The 16067-nt window shown below is 38.4% G+C and overlaps 1 protein-coding gene across 5 annotated transcripts in view; it reads right to left on the bottom strand.

Annotated features, from left to right (window-relative positions):
* The window catches only part of URI1 (URI1 prefoldin like chaperone), a 133652-nt gene that overhangs the window by 53862 nt on the left and 63723 nt on the right, over positions 1-16067 (bottom strand). Inside the window, exon 1 of one of the 5 annotated variants that reach the window (XM_069082582.1) lies at positions 12933-13106. The exons of 3 other annotated variants lie outside the window; for them this stretch is intronic. In XM_069082582.1, coding sequence (XP_068938683.1) covers positions 12933-12964 — 32 coding nt within the window. In that variant the 5' untranslated portion in view covers positions 12965-13106. Of the gene's footprint in view, positions 1-12932; positions 13107-16067 lie in introns of those variants that run through there. One more of the 5 variants, XM_069082578.1, reaches the window with a different exon arrangement.

Raw genomic sequence — 16067 nt, 5'->3', positions numbered from 1 at the left:
TTAGAATAATTTATACAGACATTATAAAAAAAACAACAAATTTTGAAAGACTTTAGAACTCTGATAGATGCAATCACAATCCATATTTCCAAAGAATTTATGTGAAGCATGTTATCCACCTCTTAGCAAAAAGATATTGGTCTCAAGATGCAAAAGGATATCTACACTTAAGGCATGGCCACTATGTGCATTCATTTTGATGACGTGTTTACTTCCTATAAGTGTTTCTCTTTTATTTCTCAATTTTTAAGTTGTGGGGAGGTGGTTGTGAGGAAAAGGGGAAAGGGAACTAAAAATACTGTTGACAAAAATAAGAGTCACTGAAACATTTTTTTAAATGCAAAAAAGACAACTTGAAAGAAGTTCAGGAGAAAGTATGGATCAACAGGGCAGGTTTGAAAGCAATGTGTAGAATTTATTATATATACTTTTATAAAAAACTAGGGAGAGAATTCTGGGAAGATGGCAGAGTAGATCAGAAATTCCAATCTCAAGATTTTCCCCCACAAAAGATTTAAAATAGTACCTGAGGGTGAACAAAGTGTGGGTGGAGATAAATAAGTACAGGGTGCATAACCAGGGTCACAAGCAGTGGGGCAGAAAGTCGCTGGCTATGGGCACTTACGAGGGTTGGCTTTGGTTTCAAGTTAGAGGGAAGAAATGAAGATCTGGGGCAAGAGGCACCATTTCCCATACCCCAGGGCTAGAAGTGGTTAAAATAATTAAGATATTACCACAAAAAATGCACAGGCAAAGGAGAAAGAATCCAACCATAGAAAACTATTATGGAAACAGAGATGAACAGGGTTCAGCTTCAGAAGAGGATAATGAAATAAAGAAACCCCCAAAGAATAATGTCAAATGGACACCTGTCCAAAAAGAATTCATATTAGATCTTAAAAAAGACTTCAAAAATTAAATGACAGAGATGGAGGAAAAACTAGAAAAGAAAATAAGAATACTTCAACAAAAACAAGAAGGGTATAAAAGAAAAGTTAACCAATTAGAAAAGGAGATTGAGAATCTTAAGGAAGAAAATGACACCTTGAAAATTAGAATTGGAAATCCATCCTCAGACACTTAACACAAAAATTAGCCCTGTGACCTTGGGCAAGTCACTTAACCCCAACTGCCCTCCAGAAAGCAAAAAAAAAAAAAAAAAAAAAAAATAAACAAAATGGAAAACACTGAAAACCCCACCTACCCCCCAAAAAAAAAAAAAAAAAAAAAAAAGAACATTAGAATTAAGCAGAAGTGAAGTCAGTGAAATTATAAGAGATCAAGAAATAATTAAACAAAATATGAACAATGAAAAAATAGAAGAGAAAGTAAAACATCATATAAGAAAAACAATAGATCAAGAAGAGAAAATATAAAAATAATTGGATTAACTGAAAGTTATGATCAAAAAAAGAATCTTGATACAATAATACAAGAAATAATCTAAGAAAACTGTCCTGAAGCAAGAATAAGAGGGGGAAGTAGAAATAGAAAAAAATCCATCGATCACCACTTAAAAGAGATCCTATGAGGAAAACTTATAGGAATATCATAGTCAAATTCTGAAACCCCCAGCTCAAGAAAAATATATTAAAATTATCAAGATTAAAACAATTTAAATATGATGGTGCCACAATTAGAATTACACAAGATCTAGCAGCAGAGACATTAAAGGACTGCAAATCTTGGAATACAACATATTGAAAAGCAAAAAGAACTGGAGCTCTGGTCAAAAATATCATACCCTGCAAAGTTAAATATTATCCTGAATGAAAAAAAAGGACATTTGATGCGGTATCAGACTTTCAAAACTGTTAAAAAAAATCCTGAACTTAACAGAAGATTCATCATATAACAACCAAGAGAAATATGAGGCACATAACAAGTCTGATTATAAGGGATCCATTAGGACAGACTGTTTCCTTTTTATATATGTAAAATGGATGTCTAAGATTCTTATCAATAATTGGGTAGTTTATAAGAAAGATTGGGGTAAACCTGAGAATATGAATTTCAAAAGTAAAACCATTCAGGGACAGCTTAAAAGAGCAATTATTTAAGTTACAAAAGGAAGAATTGATACAGAGGAATTAGATGGGGAAGGAAGGTGGGTAATTCTGGTAACCTATTTTCATCAGGAATGGGTTTAAGAGGGAACAATACACATATATTTAGAAAAATATAAAAGTCTTCTAAATTCAGAAGAAATAAAACAGTAGGGGCATAGGGAGGGGGGAAAGGACAAGGGAGAGATCTTTAGAGGAGAGGACAAGGAAATAGGTAAAATACGGGTATAAAAGGGTGTTTAGATTTATGGGAGTGGGAGGATAGGGGAGGGATCCTTGGAGGAGGTGTAGGCAAGTTATAGGTGGGCAAGGTAGTCTGCAGAAGTAAAGCAGATGAGGGAGGAGGGATAAGAAACAAGAGATATAATCATACATAAACAAACAAAGATCAGGAGTAGAACAGGTCTGGGAAAGTACATGTCTACATATGTATGTCTGTAAGTGTATGTGTATGTATATATCTACAGCTATAGAGAAACGTATCTAAACTTTATTGTAGCCTTCTGGGGGAAGATTGGGGACAAGGAAAAAAAAGAACAAAGTAAAAAGGTGCACAGCAAAGAACAAAAGAAAACTCACAAGGAAGCAAAAAAAAGATGGGTAATTCTCAACACGAGTATTTATCATACAGGCTTTCTTGAAATGAAAATCTGTTGTTACATATTTCGAATCCTCTCTTGTGTTCTGTGATGCACACAACAAAGCTTTTTTTTCTTCAAAACTTTGTATTTAAGCTCCAATATTTAAGTTTATGATATGTTTTTGTTTCTTTTCTCTATTGTGTATCTGTGTTCTGGCTTTTGAGTCCAAAATAAAATTTTGGAAAAAAAAAAACAAACTAGTGATACGAAATGGAAATGCAATTTCACATACAGTCCTTGTTTAAAATCAAAAGAAAATAAAATAAAGGATGTCTCTCTAAAAAAGAAAACAATATACACAGCTACAACAATACAAATGGAAGAACCATCATGAAACAACTGAAAAGTTTAGAAACTATAAAGAAAAGTCTGGCCTCAAAGAAAACATGAAAAGACCTTTACTACTCTCTTGCATTGGTCTGAGTCTACAGATTTCTCTGATATATCTGATCAGTCTTGCTGATTTTTTAAAAATTCTTTTTATTTTTAAAAATAAAATTCTTTGTTTTAAGATATGGCTCTCTAGGAAAGAGAAGTTGGAGGAGATACAGAGAAAGAAAGAAAATCTAGGTGATATAAAAAGAAAATATATTAAAAACCTATTCAAAACCATAATATTTTAACAGCTACACAGCATTAAATATTCTTAAAAACATCTGACATTTCAAAAAAATGTGTTGTTATGGGGAGTGGGAGGGAAGGAGAAATTCATTTTGGAAAATAATTACTCCCTTTTGGAAACTGATGCCCCCTGAGGGAGAGGACTAGGGTGTCAAAAATTTTGAGTACATAACCAATAGTTTACATTTAAAAAGCACTTTCCTCATAACAATCCTATAAGGTTTACAATGTGTTATCTCCATTTTACAGAAAAGGCCCAAAGTATTTAAGTGAGTTACCTACTAAATCACTTAGCAAGTGTTAACTCATTGTTAATATATAAGATGTTCAAACCCAGATCTTACAATTCCAGAACTACTCTTCCCACTAAACTAAGAATGGAGCAGAAAAAGACCAGATGGGAGCAAGGATGATGGCACCTGATGACTTAAGGGAGGGGGTGTGGAAGGAGTCTCAAAAGTCACAGGAAAAAGGCCAAGTTGAGATGTGAAGAGCCTCAGAATGGTTCTGTAGTTCAGAAATACAGAATATTTTTTTTTTATTAAGCAATCAGGGTTAAGTAACTTGCTCAAGGTTACACAGCCAGTTATTTCTGGGTGTGGTGCTGAGTGTCTGAGCCCGGGATTCGATCTCCAGGTCGTCCCAACACTGGAGCTGGTGCTCTTACTCGCTGAGCCACCTGGCCGCCCCTAAGCAACTGGGGTTAAGTAACTTGCTCAAGGTTACACGGCCAGGTGTTTCTGAGTGGGTGCTAAGTGTCTGAGCCCGGGATTTGATCTCCAGGTCTTCTCAACACTGGAGCCGGTGCTCTTACTCGCTGTGCTACCTGGACGCCCCAATACAGAATATTTTTAGGAGTAGTAAGCGAAGATGGCAATAGGAATTAGAGCAAAAATACACAGAGGTCAAAGTAGTCCTAAAGGCAAATTCCTCTTACCTGGCAATGTAGCCAAAAGTCAACAATGGATGAGGAAATTTGGAGGAAAATTTCTTCCTCCTTTCCCATTCTATAATACATGACAAACACTCAGGATCCAGACCTCAGTTCAATCCTACTAGTATTCTCTAGCTAGCTATAGATGAATTAGAAAACTGTTTGCAAACTCAAAAATAGTCACTGCCATGAAAAATCAATGTGGGAAGCTGTCGTAGGCTATAAAACTAATATTCTGAGGAAGCTGAACTGAAGGATGAAGCTGACCATAAAGAAAGAAGCCAACACTTCCCCACAACAGTTTGCTGCAAACTTTATCAAGATCAATTCTTTGATCCCCTGTTGCTTACCTTGGTAGCAACCTACAACTTGACCACTTTTCTGAAACTTATTTGATCCTAAGTTTTGAACATATTTCCACTACAGATAAAGCTTCTCCTCCTTTGATCCTTCACCTTTCCAACCCATGTCCCAATTACTATACTAAACTTATAGCACACATTCTACTGGCAGAGGAACTTGCTGGCTGTAACGTCCCCCAAATTGGAAAGGTATCATTCAGTCAACAGTACACTCAGCACCATTTATCACAGGCTTCCTATTACAAAATTTATTCTGCATTGCAAACAAATGACTTATAAATGAACTTTTGAAAAGTAAATATTTAAGGATGAGGATTATCTTACTAGTATAGGCATATACAACGTGGAATAGAAGGAGTTTTTATTTTTCAAAAGCAAAAATTTTTCTTTTGGCAATAAGCTGCATAGTCTCTACACATATACCGTATTCCAAACAGGTGTGAGTTTCACTGTATTTTAAACTTGTCTTTGCATCACTGTTCCACTAATTTGAATTCAGAATGAGACCCAGGCATATTGTTAGAAATTTAAGTATAAAAATATAGTATACAGATTATGGCAACAGTGTTATCTATGTAAATTTTAATAAGACTCTGTGTTCTTTAACAGCAAAGCTTTCTTCAATAAATTTGGCAATTTTGATGAAAATTAAAAGGTGTCTTTTACTGTTACATATTTGAACCGTTCTTTTCTTAAAAAAAAAAAAGCTAGATTCAACCTTCTTTTTAAACAAAAAGGAAATAAAATCACACCAAAAACCTGCTCAGTCACAGGTCATAAGAGTACACTAACTTTGGAATACAATGGAAAAAAAAGTTTGGACTTGAGAGTCAAGAGCTGAGCCTAAATTCCTACACTGACTTGATAAAATTAGCAAATCAATTAACTTCTCTAAATCTCAGGATATTTCTCTTTTTTAAAGTAGTTGTATGAGTAATAATATCTGTGCTATCTATATCTTTACTGTGAGGAAATCGCTTTATGAAGTTTAAAGTTATATACAAATGTAATTTTTAAGTACTGTCAAATTTACAGCCAAGAAACCAAGTGATTATTTAAGTGATTTGCCCAAGATTATACAGAGTTGAAATAACTTTTTTCTTTATTTTTTTGATGCTATTATTTCAAACATTTTAAGAGATCCTTTTTTGAAATTATCTTCCATCATATATGGCACATTTTTTTGAATATCTTCAGTAGCAACAAACTGATCAGCCTTCTAACTCAAAAAAACATTTCACAGAATTACACATTTTCAAAAATGGAAGGTACCTCCATGGCCATCTTGTTCAATCCATATCTGAGAAGGAATTCCCACGACAATCCCTGACAAGTGGTGCTCCAACTTCAGCTTGAAAATCTCCAATGGGGGAAAAAAAAAGAAAATCTCCAATGGGAAAAACCCTGTACCTCCTAAGTCAGTCCATTCCTCTTCCATTAAAATGTACAGAACATTCCATTAGGGAAACAAAGAAAAAAATAAAATTCTTATTGTTTTCAAGGACCTTAAATTCTACCAGGGAAAGACAAGCACATAAATAATTATCAAAATAATTTAAAAAGGAAAAGAGAACAAACAGAAGAATGGAAAAAGGCTTCATGGTCCTACAAGTGAAACTTAACCTAATCCTTGAATGAAGATAATGAAGAGGAATAAGTAGGAATGTCATCCACGAAAAAAGAAAGTGAAGTAGAATGGCAAATTTGAAGAACAGCTAATAGACTAGTTTGCCTTAATTGTAGAATATGTGAAATCAAATATTAAAGTCCAAAAAGGCAGATCGAAACCAAAATTATGGAAGTCTTTAAATGCCAAACTCATTTTATACTTTTATTGCAGGAAAAACAGAGTCACTAAAAAATTCTGAACAGAGGAATGAGTCAATGTGTCTCAGGAAAATAATGTTAGTACTTATGTGAAAGATGGAGAAGGAGGAAAGAAACTGAAAAGAAGTCGAATTGGAATTGCAATACATATAAGCCAAGCAAAAAGAAATGGACCAGATGTAGAAAACTATCTACAGCAGCTTTTTTTGTGGTGGCCAAGAATTGGAAACAGAGAGGATGCCCATCCGTTGGGGAATGGCTGAACAATTTGTGGTATATGAATGCAATGGGTTATTATTGTGCTATAAGAAATGATGAGCCGGCAGATTTCAGATAATCTGCAAAGACTTCTATGAACTTATGCTGAGTGAAACAAACAGAAACAAGAAAACACTATACACAGTAACAGCCACATTGTGCGAAGACTAATTTTCATAGACAGCTCTTCTCAGAAATGTGAAGATCTAGGACAATTCCAAAAGACTCTTGATGTAAAATGCTATCCACATCCAGAGAAAGAACTATGGAGTCTGAGTGTAGATTGAAGCATACTATTTGCTCTCTTTTTTTTTTGTTTTTTCTTTCTAGTGGTTTCACCCATTCATTTTGATTTTTCTTTATAACATGACTAATGTGAAAAAGTGTTTAATAGAAAAGTATATGTAGAACTTTTATTGGATTGCATGCCTGTCTTGAAGAGGGCGGGAGGGGAAAGAAGTGGAGAATATTTAAAACTCAAAAGCTTGTGGAAGTGAATGTTGAAAACTAAAATTAAATAAATTAAAGGAAAACAAACAAAAAAAAATGGTGGGTCTACAGATGGAGAAAAGGGTAAAAATGACTCCTTTTTAGTCTGGTAAAATCACCAAAACTCAACAATTGATATGGGGGAAAGGGGAGTCAAGGATGACTTTGATAGAGCAAACTGTTAGATGACTAAAAGAAATAAGGAAATGGGAGGGGGGGATGGGCACCTTTATAACAGGAAGATAACTGGTTAAATTTTGGATACACTGTCTTTAAGACGTTGATGAGGCATCAAGTTACAAACATCCCGTACAACACAATGTTGTATACAAGACAAGAGTTCATAAGAAAGAGAATTTAAGGTTGAATATACAGATTTAGGAATCATCTGTACAGAGATAATTGACCCTAAGACTGCTAATGAGATCATCATTCAATCAACCAGCATTTATTAAGCATTTACTATGTGACGGAAACTGTGCTGGTGGCAAAGTACAGAAAGAAAACAGAACCTTGACAGCATATATACTTAGGAGGCAAGAGACAAATGATCTAGAAAAGGAACAGTCAGACAGGTAAGATGAGAACCAGGAGAAAACAATGTCACAGAAACCAAAGAAAGTATTAAGGAAAATATAATGGGTGATCTTTTGACACTGAGAAAAGGTCGCCTGAACTTCACAGTTTTAGAAGAGTGAGAGGCTTGGAAACTAGATAAAGGGGATGAGAAGTAAGCAGGAGGTAAGGAAAAAGAGGCAATAAATTAGAAGTAGTCTTTTCTAGGACTCTCACTATAAAAGAGAAGAAATAACTTGAAAATTTAAGGAAGATGGCAAGACCAAATGATAGTTCTTTAAATTTAGGGGGAGGAGCAGCTAGGTGGCACAGTGAATAGAGCATTGGCCCTTGAGTCAGGAAGACCTGAGTTCAAATCCTACATGACACACTTAACACTTACTAGCTGTGTGACTTTGGGCAAGTCATTTAACCCCAATTGCCCTGCCTTCCCCCCTCCAAAAAGAAAAAAGTTAAGGAGAGACCTAGGTGTCATTACAAATCCATGTAAGGGATTTGGTTTTTGGAGACAGCCAAGATCTAGAACCAAGTTGGGAGAAAACGATGAGTGTTAAAAAGTTAGGCAATAGCATCTGAGTCTGGGTTTTGTTTTTAAAAGTAAAACCACTACAAAGTAATTAAACTGATCTTCTAGCATAGCTGATAAACTAGCTGTATAGGCAATTTCAAAAGAGTAATTTTTTAAAATATTTTGATCAACTGCTATATTAATAATATTCAGAAAATGTGATTTTCAAATGACATTTGGGAACTATAATGTTCATTAATAACCTTCAAGTATATTAATAATAAATAGTAAGGAGAACTTAGGTTTTGGGCTATATCTGACTTCTCTTCTAGAGAAGTCACGATCCCCCATATAAAATATCACTCAACTTTAAGATATAATAAGACTATATATACAATTTTAAAAATCAAAACAGAATTTTAAATTTAATTTACATCTGGAAAAAATCCTTTAAAGAAAAAGAATCTACAAAGTCTAGAGACTAAGTGATATTCTCCAGGCAAATACCTATATAATAGATAAATAGCACCCTACTACCATCATGCAAAGAATGAATTCAAGATTAAACTCCTTTACAAGATGAGCCTCCCTTATGTTGAATTCTATAATATATATTACATCAAAGCCTATACATAATAGGCACCTCATAAATATCTGTTCAATCTTCACATGGAGGAAAAGCAAGAAGTATTGCACAAACAATGCTATATTGAGGGGGAAAAAGCATAAAGATAACCATATCAAAACTTTGCTAACTAACCAAGGCTATACTTATATTTAGTAACTATGTAAAAATGTGCTTGTATTCATCAAAAACAACTAAAATAATGTCACCTTAGATCTTCCACTTTCCTAAAAAGCTGAAATTCCTAATTTTTCTTCATTTATTTTTAGGGTATTTTTAGTGAAACAAATTCAAGAAAATGTCTAGTGAAAGTCTTTATGATCAATAAGAGTTTAAATGCAAATCAACATAAATGATAAGGTTTCACCACTGCCTGTAGGTCATTTATTGAGTTAATGGATCAAATAGATCCCATTCGCTTCTTCCTTTTGCCTCAAGCTGCCAAATTTTAGATAATTTCATTACTCCTTAGCACCTACATCAGAGGATAAACAGGGTAAGGAAGTTGAAACTTAAAACAATTCTATTTTATTTTAGTAGTTTAAACTTTAAAAAAACAAAGCCAAAAGCATTAGATAAAAACATTTAATTTATCCATTATACCCATCTCTTCTTAGAACAGCTATGAGAAGATAAAATCTACCATTATAAAGATACCAAGATGTTTTCCTTTTATAAATCAAAAATATGATAGCATGATTATCTTTTACTAGTCTATATTCCACTGGTACCTTAAGCATTTGACTGCTAACAATGATTGGTTAATAAAGGCTAAAATTTTCCTCAAAAGTATTTTAACTGAATTACAAAATATACTATGTAAAGTTGTCCTATGTTTTAAAGTTCAACTAGCTAAAGAGATTAATCTATAGCCTCCTGGTCAGCTTTTTCCATAAGAGAAAATCCATTTAAGAACAGTCCTTTCTAATCCACTTACTGAGGATTTTTACCAGGAAATTTGAGTCATCTTACATATCCATGATGGACAGTCCTACTAACCTTGTGAGCCAAATTAATACTAAAAAGTAATAAACCACAAAAAACAATTTTGCACCATATTTGATGCTTACAGAGAACAGCTATTGGGGCTTACTAGGAATATGAGGAGGCCAGGGTGGATGGTCGTTCAGAATATTCCAAATAAATGTACCCTTTGGATTTTAGTTACCTTAGCATTAAAATAAAACTATTACTCTTAAGGGATACTATGGTATTTCCACATCATAAGTCAATATCACATGCAAATCATTTTACTATAAAATAGCATAAAAGAATAAATTTAGTTCACAATGTTGTTATTCAGTTGTTTTTCAATCATTTCCAATTCTTCCTGACCCCATTTGGGGGTTTTCTTGTCAAAGATACTAGTTCGCCATTTCCTTCTCCAGTTCATTTTACAGATGAGGAAACTGAGGGAAATAGTTTTAAGTGATTTGCCCAGGGTCATACAACTAGTCAGTGTCTGAGCACACATTTGAACTCAGAAAAATTTGAACTCTGCCTGATTCCAGGCCCAGCAACCTATCCACTGAGCCATCTAGCAGTTCACAAAGGCTTCCCCCAAAGTGGAACAGTAAGAACACCAGATATCTCTAAAGCTCCTGTTTTCACCAATTCAGACAGTAACAAAAATAATAATAATAAAAGAAAGGTTTACCAACAAGAAACAAAACCAGTTTTTTTTTAGGAGACCTCGAGAGATCAGTCCAACCCCCTCATTTTGCAAGAAAAAAATGCAAAATGATGAGATACAAAGTTTCCTTGCTTAAACATGGCCCTGACAAGAGAATGGCAGATTTACTAATGTATGGGAATTCCTGAACGAGCAGGTGGGCACCTTTTCTGCAATGTACAGTTGCCTAGAGTACTGAAAGGTTTACCCAGGAGTCTCACAATAATTAGCAGAGACCCGGATCCAAGTCCTCCTGACTCCAAAAAGTCCAGCTCTGCATCCACTACACCATGCTAACTCTTGCGACCATGAATTTAAAACATTTTTATTTGACTTTACGCTGTAAAAATGTTTCAAAAACTTCCTGAGAACCACCATGTTTAAATACAATCCACTGGCAATAATTTGGGGGATGGGGGGAGTTGGAGAAGAAATGCACTTGAATCCACATCAGTCATAAAAGAAAAGTTGAAGAAGTCCCTTATTTTGGATGTCTTAAATAAGGAAAGGACTATCCTTGTTTTACATTTCATGACATCCCCCCCAAAAAAAATTATGTGCACTTTTAAAAGTTAATTTAAATTAATTTTCTTTTGAAATTTGAAGTACTCATACTGAATGGTAACTGAAGACAACCTAAAATATTGGTTGGAATCAGATTTGGAAATCGCCAGTTTACACAAAAATAAAAATTGCACTTTAAATTGAATATGGTTTTGACAAATACAATCCAAAATTTCAAAAAGACTCATAACTGACCTGACTAAAACCTTGTTATTACAAATACAAAAGGGGTGGGGGAGGGAGAGGAGAGAAAAACAGGATCTTTGATGTCTTCAGTGCAGTAACTCCTGGTGTAGAAATTCCCTCTCACCCTTGTAAGTGTAACCCTGGGCAAGTCACTTAAAACTTCTCTAAGGTTCCCCCATCAGTAAAGTGAGGATAATAGCACCTACCTCTCACATTGCTGTGAGGATCAAAATGACAACATTTGTAAAGCATGTGTGCTCTATAAATGCTGGTTAGATAGGTAGGCAACATTTCGGTAATAGTTTTAGAGAACTGTCTACACTGTGACTACACTGAGGCATTAAGTGACTTGCCCAAGATCCAGAGAGGTAGAGAATCAGAGAAAGGATTAGGACCCAAGTATCACAAACTCCAAAGCTTTATCTCTATATACAATAAGGTGGCTCTCTACCCCTTTATACAACAGCTATGAGAGCTGAAATTAAGATGTAATAAAACGACAGGCATTTAACAGGAATTTGCATTCCATTTTGGCACAAAATAACCGTTTAATCCTTCAGAATGATATAGTTATTAAAAAGTTTAATTACTCAAATATAAATATTTAAAATTTTAACTAAAGACATTTAAAGCTATATTTGAGTATTGATACAAACTAAGAAAAAAATTAAGCTAACAGGTATTTTCATAGTGACAAGAAAACAAAGTTATAATTTCTTAACCAAATGTCAAATTTTAAAGTAACATCAAACAACAAAAAAGCTTGACCCTACCCTTTCACTTAAATTCAAAACAATTTTACAAGGTGATTAGATATTAAAACTACTTCTTCCCTGATCCCTTCATCAGATGAGTTGTTAAGAATATTCCCTGACCCCCTTCTAATTTCCTAGGCTCACCAGGGTCACCAAAGCTCTTAAGAGATGACAACAGAAGCACGTGACATAAGTTTGTCCAACTCTTTCTCTTCCAAAGCAGAGCGCAGCTCTACAGAGGACTGGGGGGTGGGGAGGAGGAACTTTTAAGAGAATGATGCCCAGGCCAGTACAAAGCTCAACACCTTCCTCCCCCAAGAAAAGGGGCCAGAAGTGAATCAGCTGGGGGGGGGGGGGAGGGGGGGGGGGGGGGGGGGGGTTGAGGGAGGAGGTCGGAAGGAAGGGGAAGGAGAGAATCTACCAAAGAATAACAAGGGGAGTTTAGGAATCAGACAAGGCCAGAGGGCAGGGGCGGAGGTGCAGCACTTCTCCGAGGTTCCCCTAACCACGTGCAAACTGGAATGGACAAAAGAAAGCCAGTGAAATTACAGCTCGCCGCCTGCTTCTCCTTTTCACCAAGTAAAATGGGGTGTAAGAGGAGGAAGGGGTAAGCTGGTGCAAGCGCGACCTCCAATTTCTAGGGTTAAATGGAAGGGGCGGGGCAGCCCAGGCCTCCCCTAGGGGCAGAGGAGGAAGGCGGAAGTATGGGAACAGGCAACCCTGGGTCGGGGGAAATGGAGAGGGGGCGTGAGGAGTGACTGGAGGGACGCTGGGGGAGTGGAGGGGGATAAGGGGCGGGGGGGGGGGGGGTAAGCCTAGGGAAGAAGAAAGGGCATTTGGTTTTTTACCTTTTCCTGCTCCTCCTGGAGCCTCGCCACATGCTCCGAGTGGAGCGGCTGTGTGGAGGAGGAGGAGGCGGCGGCGGCGGCGAGGCTGGGCCGAGGCTGGGCCTCCATGGCCGTGCAAGGGGCGGCTGGGGCACGGGAAGATGCGGTAGGGGTGAGGTGGGGGGAAGGCCACCGAGGGCCTCCAAGGGGCTACTGAGTCCTAAAGCAGTGTTTGTGGAGGCGGTGGCTGCTCCTCGGGGTGCGCGTCCTGCCCCGGCCTCTGCCGCTTTTCCACCTGCCGCCCCGCACGGCCCCCAGCACCGCGCCCGCCGCCGAGACAGGGGCTAAGGAGGAAGCAGAGACCGAGTCGGAGACGGAAAGGGCTCGGGACGGGTTTAGGGCTGCGGCTGCAGCTGCTCCTGTCCGGGGTGGCCGGGCCCGCATCTCACACTCGCATTATCGGCAGCGTCGCCACCGGCTCGGGAAAGTCGAGCAGGAGGCGCCGGGTGGGACAGGGCCCGAGGGCAGGAGTCGCGGAGGCGGGCGGCAGCGTAGTCCGCAGCTCCGAGAGCTAGGCCCCGCCTCCCTAGTCCCGCCCCGGTCCGAGGTCCCGCCCAGTCGCCCGCGCTGCAGGCTGGGAAGCGGCGGCGAGCCTCTCTAGGTCTGCGGCCCTATCCGCCTCCTGGCCTTCCCACTGCGCCTGCGCTCCAGCTTTGCTCCCTCGGGCGCGCCTAATGAGAACCTTACTTGGGTTCCGCTCCCTTCTCCAGGTGCTTGTCAGATGACTGGGGGGGAGGCGCTCCTTAGGGCTGTGCTGAAGTGGAGCAACGTTCCCAAATTAATACCTCTTATTTTATGTTAGAGGTAGAGATGGGAAAACAGGCTTTAGATCGAGGATTCATAACTTGACTTCAACAGACTGCCAAAGCTGTCCATGACGCAAAAGTTTCCAGAGCTAGGAGAAACCAGCTACAATACCCCTCTCTGCTCCCTCCCCCCACAGCCGTTTTACAGCTGGGGAAACTGAGACCCATATAGGGACCATAACTACCCCCAAGATTTAGCAGCAACTTAAGTAGTAAAGGTGGGACAGGACAAAATACACGTCTTCCAAGTCCCTTCTAGGAATTTTTCTAATTCATAGCATAATCCACAAGCCTAGAGAAGGGACTTGACTCTTCATTGTACATATAGTTAATAAATACCTCCCTCCCTCTCCCCATTCACATTCCCTCCCCTCCCTAATCTTAGAACAATCATTTATTAAGTATATAATAAGTGATAAGCCCCGTTAAGCACTGATGAGAAAAAGACCTATGAGAAACAGTAAAGCACCCTCAAGGAGCTTACAATCCACCTGGAGGAGACAGCAAGCAGGTAGGTATGTAGCTATATGAAAAAGAGAAAAAAAAAAAAGATGCCAGGTATTTAAGAGGGAAAAGACAGTAGCAACTGGAGGAATCATAAAGGTTATAGCCCTAGACAGTAATGCTTGAACTTATCTTTGATAGAAATGGGATTCTAAAAAGTACGGGGGAGGAAGAAGGGTTCTAAGCCTGAGGATCAATCAGGACAAAGGCATAGAAAATGAGGATGGTATGCAAGTTTGGCTGAAGCTAATGTGTGCGAATCCACTGGAGAAGAAAATGGCAAACCACTCTAGTATCTTTGCCAAGAAAACCCCATGGACAAAGTGTGAAAGGGAGCAAAGTGTGATAAGGTTGAAAAAATAGGTTAGGACTAGCTAGTAAAAGGTTTTAAATGACAAAAAAAAATTAGCACATTTTAAGTGCTTACTGTGATGAGGACTGGGAATACATTTCTGGCATAGAGTGCTGCTGGTATTTGCAGAAGTTCGGGGATTCTTCCACTCCTTACTGATGGAATCCTAATAAAGCTGCCCCCAGCCCCAATATTCTAACTTCATTATAGGCCTGGCCCCACTGAACAGCAGGCCCACTGTACCTACCCACCCTCCCCCCAAAACGCCCCCCCCCATCCTAACCTCTTTGTATATGCCTCACAGCTCACTGGAACAACAGGTGTGTCCCTGAACTCTTAGTTCCCACAGAAACAGTAGATGTGTCCATGTGATGGGAACTTAGCTACTGCCTCTACCTGTTCACTGCCCCCAGACCCATTCCCATAGAAACAGGTGTTTTTGTATTCAATCAAAATCACATCATCCATCTTGACCAGACAGGACCACAGTAGCTAGCCAGTTGGAGGGCAGAATGACCAGAATATGTAACCACCAAACCATAGATAGGACCCCTCCTCCATTACCTAATCCCTTAAAAAAAACTCCTCCTGCCTTTTTAATATTAATGATACTCCTCTATTCTATGTAAATTTCTATTATGTAATTGCATCTTTACCCTATAAAAATCCATCTTGCTTTCTCTAAAGATGCTGGTTTCTCTTGGAATTTAGCCCACTTCATGAGGGGTGTCAATCTCAATAGATGCCTGTGCTAGAGGTGGTCTGACTCTGAATTCTTTGAGACAATTCCACCACAACACATCATGAAACCACAACAGTTTTGGGGTGGAGAGAGACCCCACCTCAACAGCTTTTTGGCATCCCTGGGTGGGCCTCAGTCTCTGACTCTGACCTCCCCCTCCACATGGAGTGGAGTCTCTGATTCAGACCCCTTCTAGCTGGGAGGTCCTTCAAGCACCCAGGAAGGGTTGACTGGATTACTTGGGCCCTCTAGACAGAGGACCCTCTGCTTGGGAATTTCAAGGGGATTTCTTTATGAACTCAATTCTTCATCCTTCAGTGTAATGCCATTGAAGAGATGAATGTGGCTACAAGGGGGGTTTCCTTAGTCTTACTGGCATTTGGTCCCAACCCCTATCCCATGGGACTACTAAACTGTAATAGCACCTGGTCTTTATATAATCTGGAAGACCAAGAAAAGTTAATGCTATCTGTGCTTTCTGTTTGTATCTGTGTGCTCTGTGTCTGTGTAAAAATCTTAGAGTCTGCCACCTTGTAAGATTCAAAATGCAGCCAGCCAGAAAAACTGTACCTGGGCAAGGTTGTTGGCAAAATCAAAAATCTCTCTCTCTCTCTCTCTCTCTCTCTCTGTCTCTCTCTGTCTCTCTGTCTCTCTCTGTCTTTCTGTCTCTCTGTCTCTCTGTCTCTCTGTCT

Source organism: Petaurus breviceps, unplaced genomic scaffold (assembly GCF_028583685.1).
Source record: "Petaurus breviceps papuanus isolate PSGF00001 unplaced genomic scaffold, PetGlider_PUasm1.0 171, whole genome shotgun sequence".
Classification (NCBI taxonomy): domain Eukaryota; kingdom Metazoa; phylum Chordata; class Mammalia; order Diprotodontia; family Petauridae; genus Petaurus; species Petaurus breviceps.
Note: the sequence above shows the minus strand (reverse complement) of the source record. Positions and strands in the feature narration are given on the sequence as shown.